The sequence below is a fragment of the Raphanus sativus genome, unplaced genomic scaffold (genome assembly GCF_000801105.2).
Source record: "Raphanus sativus cultivar WK10039 unplaced genomic scaffold, ASM80110v3 Scaffold3687, whole genome shotgun sequence".
Taxonomy (NCBI): Eukaryota; Viridiplantae; Streptophyta; class Magnoliopsida; order Brassicales; family Brassicaceae; genus Raphanus; species Raphanus sativus.
Window position 1 is genome coordinate 1 of NW_026618991.1, and position 10,146 is coordinate 10,146.

The 10,146-nt window shown below is 39.3% G+C and overlaps 3 protein-coding genes across 3 annotated transcripts; 1 reads left to right on the forward strand and 2 right to left on the reverse strand.

Annotated features, from left to right (window-relative positions):
* Positions 1 to 786: 786 nt before the first annotated feature.
* Positions 787 to 2,796, forward strand: LOC108829055 (uncharacterized). Its single transcript, XM_057001502.1, has 7 exons — positions 787 to 1,033; positions 1,131 to 1,489; positions 1,634 to 1,934; positions 2,042 to 2,275; positions 2,361 to 2,539; positions 2,613 to 2,672; positions 2,752 to 2,796. Exons 1-7 carry the CDS (start codon positions 787 to 789, stop codon positions 2,794 to 2,796), a joined length of 1,425 nt encoding a protein of 474 aa, XP_056857482.1.
* Positions 2,797 to 2,878: 82 nt separating this feature from the next.
* Positions 2,879 to 7,089, reverse strand: LOC108838175 (probable acyl-activating enzyme 17, peroxisomal). Its single transcript, XM_057001503.1, has 14 exons — positions 6,715 to 7,089; positions 6,505 to 6,634; positions 6,036 to 6,295; positions 5,734 to 5,938; positions 5,380 to 5,420; positions 5,173 to 5,298; positions 4,922 to 4,995; positions 4,621 to 4,841; positions 4,406 to 4,500; positions 4,001 to 4,217; positions 3,784 to 3,909; positions 3,610 to 3,708; positions 3,303 to 3,515; positions 2,879 to 3,194 (listed from the first exon to the last, which is right to left on the reverse strand). The coding sequence occupies exons 1-14, from the start codon at positions 6,969 to 6,971 to the stop codon at positions 3,084 to 3,086; spliced, it is 2,175 nt and encodes a 724-aa protein (XP_056857483.1). The 5' UTR covers positions 6,972 to 7,089; the 3' UTR covers positions 2,879 to 3,083.
* Positions 7,090 to 8,286: 1,197 nt separating this feature from the next.
* LOC130494785 (calcium sensing receptor, chloroplastic) lies at positions 8,287 to 10,083 on the reverse strand (the record flags this gene model as incomplete). Its single annotated transcript, XM_057001501.1, is given in 6 exon segments — positions 8,287 to 8,623; positions 8,708 to 8,839; positions 8,942 to 9,083; positions 9,293 to 9,485; positions 9,590 to 9,835; positions 9,928 to 10,083. Coding segments are annotated over 6 exon segments (1,101 nt in total), but the record flags the coding sequence as incomplete, so codon positions are not given.
* Positions 10,084 to 10,146: the final 63 nt, after the last annotated feature.

Consider the following 10,146-nt stretch of genomic DNA (forward strand, 5'->3'; position numbering starts at 1 on the left):
GTTCCTGATGAGAAAAGGATGTTCGTGCAAGCTCCTGCGGGTTTCTCTACAGCAATATATTCCACGCCTCTGAAAGAACAGTAAAAAACGTTATGTGTGTATTCGTTTTATGACACTAAACAAGTATCAGAACTTATCTATTGGCTATTATTATCAGGTGAAATGTAAGATTTTACCCAGATGACTATCTAAAATTCCTCCCCTTTCAAGAAAACGTTCAGGAAGAAGAGATAAGAGAACGATGATGAAACAGATAAACGCTACGACCCATGTGGGTGTATATTCAAGTGAATTCTCTTCTTCCGCCATTTTTTTCTGCACCTCGAGATGGAGACAACTCTTTGTTATTTATTATTATATATATAAAGCAGAGAATAAGAAAGGGAAGAAGTAGAGGGTAAAGAATAGAGAGAAAGAGCAATTTGTAGGTTACCTTGTATAGTAAAAAGGCACAAAAACTTTTCTTCAGTCTCACGCAATCACTTAAAAAAATAAACAAATATATAGAGACCATAAGAAGTGTAGCTGAGTAAATATGGCTTTTGCTTTTGAAATTTTAAGCCGCGTTGATATTTCACGGGGAGAGAAACTATCAGCTAAAGAAACAACTACTAAAACAATGGCAAGGTTAGGTGCCCACGGCACTTAAACGGCTTTAGGTTAGGCCCAATATATAGCACGCATGTATGTATTAAGAAAAAGAGAAAACCCTAGGACAAGGTGTGGTGGTAACTGGAAAGAGGAGATCTGTGTCTGAGATTTTGTTAAAAGGTTGAGAGAGAGAGGATGAGTTGGTACGATTCGGCGGCGAAGACAGGCAAAAATATAGCGGTGTGGTGGGACATGAAGGACTGTCCGGTTCCAGAGGGTATTGATGCTCATCGTGTCCGTCCGAGTATAGAAGGTGCCTTAAAGGAACAAGGCTACTCTGGTCCTGTCTCCATCACAGCCTATGGAGACCAAAAACAAACCCCTGACTGCCTGCTACGAGCTCTCTCTTCCACTGGAGTCGCGGTGGTACATATCAGATCTGGTTAGTAGTCCAATTATTATATATATAAAGAGTTTTATAGTTAGATCTTGGGGGTATGTATGTATAGTGAATATGCTTTTCCTTTGTAATGAAACAGAAAGCACGTGCGCAGTCATGTACAAGGATATGGTGAAATGGCGAGAGGATAATCCTCCTCCGGCTACAATGATGATCATAACCAATCAGATGCTAGATGTCTTCCATTGGGATCTGGCCCGGCTTCAACAACGCACGAGTTACGACCTTTTTCTGGCTTATTCAGTCGAACCTCGCGCCCAATTGTTCGTGTACACACTCGAAACGTGGCTCTGGAAAAAATTATTACTTGGGACGACTGCGTCCGTGACAAGCAGCAGCAGCGATGCCATCGTGTTTTATTGCAAATCGTGCTCTTTGGAATGCCTAAGCCTGAAGAGTTTCAAAAAGCATCTCTCCACTGAAAAGCATGCAAAACAAGTAACCATCCTTGCGATAAAATATTCAATATATTATGCAGTCGAATGGGTCTTCAAACTGCCAAAAAAAAAGTTTTTATTAAGATGAAATGTTTATCATCCTCCTAAAAGTGTTTAACCTACAAATCCTTTTTTTTTTTAACAGGAGGTTTTACACCCTCAGCCTAAACAACTCAATTCTGTAACGAGCAAGTGGGGGAAGAACTACGCTGCTACGCCTGAATATGCGACAGCTAAAATCCATGTCTGGTGGGACATGTTTGATTGTCCTATTCCCGACGGTTATGACGCTCATCGAGTCCGTCCCAGTTTGGAAGGAGCTTTCAAGGAACTAGGCTACTCTGGTCCTGTCTCCATCACTGCCTTTGGTGACTATAAAAAAACCCCTAAACGCCACCTTCATGCCCTCTCTTCCACTGGAATCGATGTTGTACATGTCATTCCGGGTTAGTACATTTTACTCACTCACGCGTGCATACCCTTTTGTTTTAGCAACTATCCCTTGCTTGCAGGCTTGCTTATACACCCTTTTGTTTTGTTGATACAAAAACAGAAATCATATACTCTCGCATGCGTGATGACATTTTTAAATGGCGAAACGATAATCCTACTCCGGCTACAATGATGATCATTTCGGATGAGGCTAAATATGTCTTTGGAACTTCTCTTGCCCAGGCTCAACAAGAAGTTAATAAGTACAACCTGTTTTGGGCTTATTCTTTTAGGCCTCGGGAAATGTCAGTCATGGTCACTTCTGCCGAGTGGCTCTGGGATAGCTTACTTGCAGGTGTTTTGTTTTTTTACCTCTCTTCTATCCACTTCCATATATATATATATATATAACCACCAAACTAATCTCTTAAAGCTATCAGTTTCAGAGACAAAAAGACATGTTCTTCGCAAGTGCAGTGGAAGTAGTGAAAGCGTGGTTGAATCTACCGGAATGTTTTATTGCAGACTGTGCGTCTCGGAGCGCAGACTCTGCTTCTATAAGCGCAAACTGTTGGATAAATTCATCAAACACCTCTCGAGTAGAAAACATCTCTCTAAAGTAAGCACCCTCCCTCTCTCTCTCTCTCTTTTTGTTGTCAATACATTTTTCTAACCATTTTAGGATAAATCAGGAAGAGTTTATTACTGATTGTCGTCAACATAACAAGAACCTGGGACTGTTCTGGCTAGAGGCAAGTTTTTTTCCTTAATGATAAGTTTCTAACAGATTTTACAACAGTGACACAACACTATGTTTTTTTCATTTTGTAGAAAGAACATTTCCCAGAGAGCAAGCGGTTGAAGAAATCTGCCTAGGAGAGGTTGTGACTGAAGAAGTGATATCAGAGTCTAATACTATCGACCTATCTTTATTTTTCTTGTTCTAGTCAGTCGTGAGTGTACACCACATCACCAATAATTGATAAACTGTTACGTTGTACATTACAAGTACATATTCACATTAAGGATCGGACTCTACATTTATGGATCTCTTGATACACAGGCTATATGTGAATTGAGAAATCATTTATTGATGTAGACATAGATGTGGATTGATGCAACAAAAGATCAAACGTGGTGTGTTGATGGCAAACAATAGTCTCTCATAGCTTGGAGCTTAGACCAGTCTGAGTAAGCCGTTGCCTTAGAACTCTTCTCATAACCTTATTTGTGGCCGTCCTAGGTAACGAAGGCAGAGTCACAACAGATGATACCTGCATTATATATACATTTTCACATTAGCCTATTTGTTGTATAAAATTTGGAACAACACAACAACTTAATAAACGCCGTTGTGTTTTTCTTGTTGTTAGTTATATTACCTTGAACAATGGGTTAAGTTTCTTTTGTATCTCAGAGTTGAAGGACTTCTTCAGGAGGTTCAAGTTATGGTTCCGTAACTCTGGGTTTTTGAGCACAACAGCAATTACTAGCTGCTCAGGACCTCCAGTGGGAGGTGGAACACCGATCGCTGCTGTCTCCAGGACGCTGTCATCAACGGAGTTACAGACTCGTTCGATCTCAATAGAACCAACCTGGGCAAGAACAACCGGCAGAGTATGATTATGACGGTGCACTTCCTGTTACCAATACTATATAATAAAGTATTGTAGAGTAAGTAAGGTTTACCTTTATACCACCAAGATTCATTGTGTCATCAGCGCGTCCGTGAGCACGGTAGTATCCTTTTGAAGTCCGTTCAAATAAATCTCCATGTCTTCGTAAAACCTATAGAAAAGCAGGTACACCATACACTCAGAACCGATGATAAACTCCTAATAAATGTGGCAAGAGATGGATTACATGTCCTTGGAAGGTGGGCATTCCTTGGAAGTAAACTTTGTAGTGATTCCCATTCAGGAGAGTGCTAGAAGCTCCAAGCATGTGAGGACATAGAGCCAATTCTCCTACTCCTTCTGCGTCTGGAGGCTGAAATGAGGAAGGAAAAAAAAAACGACCATGCTATCTTCAGTTCAATATCTTTCAGAATCAACACCTATGATAGCATAAACTTGCTTACGAGAGGATTGCCATCTTCACCGAGAATGAAAAGCTTGCAACCCATGGCAGCGGTGCTAAAAGCAGCCAGAGATTGAGGCTGGAGCAAAGAACCAGTGATAAAACTACCTCCAATCTCAGTTCCGCCACAATACTCGATTACAGGTTTGTAATGAGCTCTGCTCATCAGCCATAGATACTCGTCTACATTCGAAGCTTCACCAGTCGAACCAAAACAGCTATCGAAAAGGTATAAAGATAAGACTTCAATGTTACTGTTTAAAAATTATAGATGTTCTTCGAACACTTTTTCACCACGTTAGTCTAACCTCCATAAATTTATTTATATCTGGAAAATTTTATAGTAGTGGCATGAGGACATTTACAAACATTTAAAATCCTAGCTACTATAACTTTTGGGAATTACCGGATTCGTGACCAATCATAGCCAGAAGTCGAGTTTGAGTTTTGCCATGTCCGAACAATGCTTGGTATCACACCTAGCATTGTTACCTCAGCATCCTAACCCCATATATAATAAACATATGGTGAATACCAAATCCCAGAGTTAACCATGCTATGAAATACATGGTAATTCAAGGGCTAGCCAATGAGATGGGAATGCATAGTTACATTGCTTACCTGCACAAATTTGGCAAAGGCAGGACCAAGAGGTGAACCGTTGTACAATGCTATGCAAGCCCCATTTATCAAGGAAGCATAAACGAGCCACGGACCCATCATCCACCCAAGGTTGGTCGGCCAAGCAACAACATCTCCTTGATGAACATCCATATGGCACCAAGCATCAGCAGCAGATTTCAGAGGAGAAATGTTCGTCCATGGGATAGCCTTTGGCTCACCTACATCACAAACGCAAAACATAGTATTTCAACATCCTCATCTTCATACCATGTTGCGTTTTTTTTTCTCATTGGCTTACCGGTGGTTCCTGATGAGAAAAGGATGTTCGTGCAAGCTCCTGCTGGTTTCTCTACAGCAATATATTCCACGCCTCTGAAAGAAGAGTATAAAAAATATGTGTGTATTCGATTTTATGACACCTAAACAAGTATCTGAACTTATCTATTGGCTATTATTATCAGGTGAATGACTATCTAAAATTCCACCCCTTTCAAGAAAACGTTGCTGTTGTGTTCAGTTTATAACTGGAAGCTGGACAGTATTGTATACCTCATATTTCCTGCCTTTCCCAAAAACTCGTTCCAAGACAAATCATTCTCACGGAGGTTCATTCTGACGAATGAGCCTCTCGCAGGTATAACAATTGCCAAGGGTGCTTCTGCATCAACGACTCTTCTGCAGAGACCAATAGATAACGTGAGAACAATTTTATAGCTAACCAATAAATTCAGGCCTGCTGGATTGCAAAAACTTCACCTGTAAAGGGGAATACTTTTATCACCACGAATGATCTCATCCTGGAAACAAGATAAAAAAAAAATAAAGAAACTGAAGAAAAAAATGTCACATCTGCTTTTCCAATAATTTACATGAGTAGATATGATTGTTTTTTTAATACAGTAACCATTATATGCCAAAATACTTTATACTAAATTCAACCAGAGTGGATTCTCCAAACAGGCTACTGACACCTTACAACCGTTAAGATTGTCGCCACAACTTTAACTAAATCAATACGAAAAAGGCTAAACAGTTCACCACTAAACAAAAAAAAAAAAATAATCACACCTTGATTGGTACAGGTTATCAAAGAATCATGAGCGAGTGTACCTGAGTAAATATGGCTTTTGCTTTTGAAATTTTAAGCCGTGTTGATATTTCACGGGGAGAGAAGCTATCAGCTATAGAAACAACAACGTGGCCTGCTAAAACAATGGCAAGGTATATGATCACGGACTCAACGTTCATCGGCATATCAATCGCGATCGCTGACTCTTCTTCCAAACCCAAGGTATTAAGAGCATGTGCAGTTAACCTACACATCAGATAACAATAGTTTTTTGCTTGATTATCAGTTCTCTCATAAAAAAAACTTCTCATTTTCGACAAAAAGGATGAGAATAGTTTCATACCAAACCTGTGACCGTAACTCAAGAAGCGTCATGGCGTTAACCGGAAGATCATCGCTTCCTTCGTTACGCCATCGGATCACAACCTCGTCCGAGCTTCTCTTTGAACCATTGTTACTCAAACAGTTCCTCGCAGGGTTCAGGTATGCTCCAGGAAGCCAATTACCACCCGGATTGTCTCCGGATGTGTCCTTCTCTAAAACACACTTGGGAGGTACAGAAAACTCTATGTTCAACTCATCCAGAATAGTCCTCCAGTACACCTGTTCAAACAGTACGGAAAACCACGATTACAAAAAAAAAAAGAAAAAAAAAAACATATAGGCCCTGCGACTAGTGACATGTCAAGCTTAACTTATTGTTGGTTTTACTGTTGTGAAACTGTTCACAAGTAGCTATTGTTTCAAACAAACAAAGGAATGAAAAAACAAACAGCTGATTCTTCGTGAAGAGTACACTATTGATTTGTTACCTCAGGATTGGATACTGAGAATTCTTGAAACTTGGAGAAGCTCGAAACCGGGTTCTCGTAGTCATCACCTAAAAACTCTCTGCCGCGCCTTTCTAGCAAACCGCCAACGTTACTCAGAGAAGCAACCTTCCTATATTATAACACAGAAAGAGTAGCAAAAAAATTAATAATTAAATGAGAAAAACATAAAAACATATTTTGAGGACATACGGGTCGGGTAACCAAGCGGGCGGGTCGGGTCCGAAATCCTTGTAGCAGCCGTAATACATCATCTGGTGAAAAGAGAAAGGGAGATTAGGGTGAAGGATCCGCCGCGAAATCTCAATCCACCTCTCCGGCGGTGGCGAGCCGTGGTGGTTACGGATGATGTCTTCGAGATCTCTGAGAAGCTTGTTGGATACATCGTCGGAGATCCCTAGAGCTTTGATATCAGACCTCGTGATGGAATCTAGGGATTTGTACACCATTTTTTTTATATAATTTCCTCTGAAGTTGGAGAGAAGAAGAAGCTAATATAAAAGCTAAGTGAATGATTTTGATTGAAAATGAATTTTGAAGAGAGTGCCCGTTGGAGTATAGGTAGGATAGTTCTCCACGTAATATAAAAAGAATGAAAAAAGCGCGCACTGCCACGTGTTGATCTATTCCTGATATCTCTTACTTCTATTTTTGATCGCTCTTTCATAAAGTTTGATCATACCATAAAGGAAGAGTAAAACAAAACAAAACACTTTTGACATTTGGTAAAGATTACAATGATTTGATGTATCTTTGTATTGGTTTCGGTCTTTGTACATTGCTGTATCTGAATTCTCTTGACAACTTTTTTTTACTCCTTTTCCACTTTTGATCATCATCTTATTACATATCTAGTGATTTCAGTCAAAACACATTATCAACTTCCTTGTATGTTTGTGAACCGGTAGAGTTTTGATTTCGAAGATTTGGAATGATATGCAACAGTTTGATTAGGGCATCACTATTGGTTGTCCATGATGTTGAGTCCTTATGTTATTATATTAGTTTTTTATGTTAAGGAAAAAATTAAGGACAATCACAAATCTATAGATTATTGGTTAGACTTCTAAGAAGAGGAAAGATGATGAGAGGATAAAGGAAGAAATAAATAGGAGAATAGTGACGCTTCATCACAAGCCGACAGGTAGCAAGAAGGACGAGCAAAAAAAAAACCTTAATTAAGATCCGTCCAAAAACATTACAAGCCTTTTTGATTTATTTTTGAGCCCAAAAATGCTAAGGACCCTGCATTTGGACCCGCTAATGTTGGTCTTAGCCTATTAACATATTTTGACTGTCTTATCTTTTTGCTTGGACATCAATATTCTGTATACAAGTTTTATATAATCTGCAGACTGATTAATCAATTTTCACAATATTGTAAGCACTAAAAAAGTGACAGACAGACCTACCAGGCTACATATTCTAAACTAAAATACTCTTACCACTTTTTAAAAAAAAAATGGATATTCGGAACAAAGATGGTGGCAACTGGCAAAAACCAACCTCTTAGATAATAAAGCTGAGCCCCACACAGCCCTGCCAGATAAGAGATAACTGATTAGTTGCGTCTATGTATAACTACAACTACAGTCCTGAGTTATCCTATATTTACAATTTTACCCCAAATTATTCCTACCTTCACTATAGGCCCCAGTCATCTCTGTTTATTTGATTTCTTTCAAAGGCGATATTCAGCTTGATTTTGAACTTTGTTTAATTTGCTAGTTCCACTTCTGATCATCAATGTAAAAGACAAAACAATAATTCGAAAATCTTATCGAAAGATCTCTCAAAGTTGAGATATAAAAAGGAATATAAAAACAACACTTTAGCTAATGATACACATTCTCTTGTTTTTCTTTGTTTTCAGTCCGAGCTAGGAAGAAACTTGGTTCCTGATCTAGTACCGAACCTAGAAGCTGCCGGGATAATCCTCGATGGAGACAAGACCTGTGCGAACGAGAAGTTGTAAGAATCAGTGCCTAACCGGCTCTGCAACCATCCTCTGCCACCAGAGAATCCATCTGTCACGATCCAGCAGTTCTTATACCCGAGAACCTTTAAGGTTTTCGCCACAATTTTAGCTGAGTCCGAGTACCTACGAAACCAATAAAGATCACATGAACCAGAAAGATTCCACAAAAGTCTTGTAAAAAAACAAGGAAATACAAAATACACTCACGAGTCCATGATGATGATGTTGGAGCCTTTGTTGATTCTCTTGAGGTAAGATATCTTTAACGCTGCTATTTCTGCTTCAACACGTTTCGAGTTCCTCACGATTCCTTTTACTTTGTTCGGCAGCTCTTCTATTCTGATAACCAGAAGAAGAAACAGAGTTTTCTTGTTTTTGTTTTGGTTGGTTCTTGTAATGAAAAACATATTTAAGAACATAAGTTAAGACAAAAAGACTTACGGAATAGCGATCATACTGTTCTTAGCATTTGAAGGGAGACGAGGAATCCCAGCTTTTTCCTTCTCTTTCTCTGATCTTATATCCACCATTATGTAGTTCTTGGAACAGAGAAGATCAAGTGTTTGTGCCGGTGTGAGGTCACCTTAAAAACCACAAACCACATCACACAAGAGTTAAAAACTCAACTTTTTGCTAACTTGAATTAGACTCTTAGCTAAGAACAGATCACCAATAACCAATTAAAAAAAAAAACTCATTATATTTCACTAAAATCATTATATTTCATTAAAAAACACTTGTTATGTTATTCTCAAGATGAAATGTATAAAGTTATTTAAGACTTTTTTTTACCTTTGTAACCGCGGAAGTTAAAAGATATAGCAGACCAAACAGGAGGAAGGAGAAGGTAAGCAATGAACGCAGCGCCAGCAGCAACAACAATGACACTAGGATCAGCTGAAGATATCGTCTCCATGGTCGATGAAGCAATGGGCTTAGCAACTTCGATAGCTTTTGTTGTCTGTTGGGCCACATCTGTTACTGTCTAGTACACACCAACGAAAACCCCCACAAAAACTTATAATTCATGTTCCCACCGAAAACGTAAAGAGTTGCTGAGTTTTCTAAATGATAAAAAAAGAATCTGACCTTTGCAGCATTAAAGACGGGCTCCGCATCGATACCAGAGCTTTGCATTGCTTCTTGAGCTTTCTTGGAAGCCTCTGAGAAAGCGGGAGTGGCAAGCTTCAAAGCCTCTTCTCCGGCTTGCTTCGCGATGGGCAAAGCAGTGTCCAAGGCTGGTTTGAGTGCGTCTCCTACTACTTGGAAAACACGCTGCGTTGCGTCGAAAACACTCGAACCTGTTTCTTGAACTTGGTTGATTGTTTTCTCCACCTGTTTTTTTAAGACAAATAAAGAGTTCTTCAGAAAAAAAAAAAAAGAGTTTTCAAAACTAAATTGAGATTTGATCATTGAATAATAATTACTTCAGTGAGAGAGGAGACGATCTGGTCCTTGGAAATGGAAACGGCAGCTTTGGCTTCAGGAGGAGGAGATGAGAAGACGGATAGAAGAGAGATTGAGGTTGTTGTTGGAAGTGCGACAGAGATTTGCCTCACTCGCTTCTTACAAGACGAAGAAGAGGAAGAAGGAGGAATAGTGAGGTTTGCAGTTACTGAAGACTTCATTGCCATCTCCGCCATAGC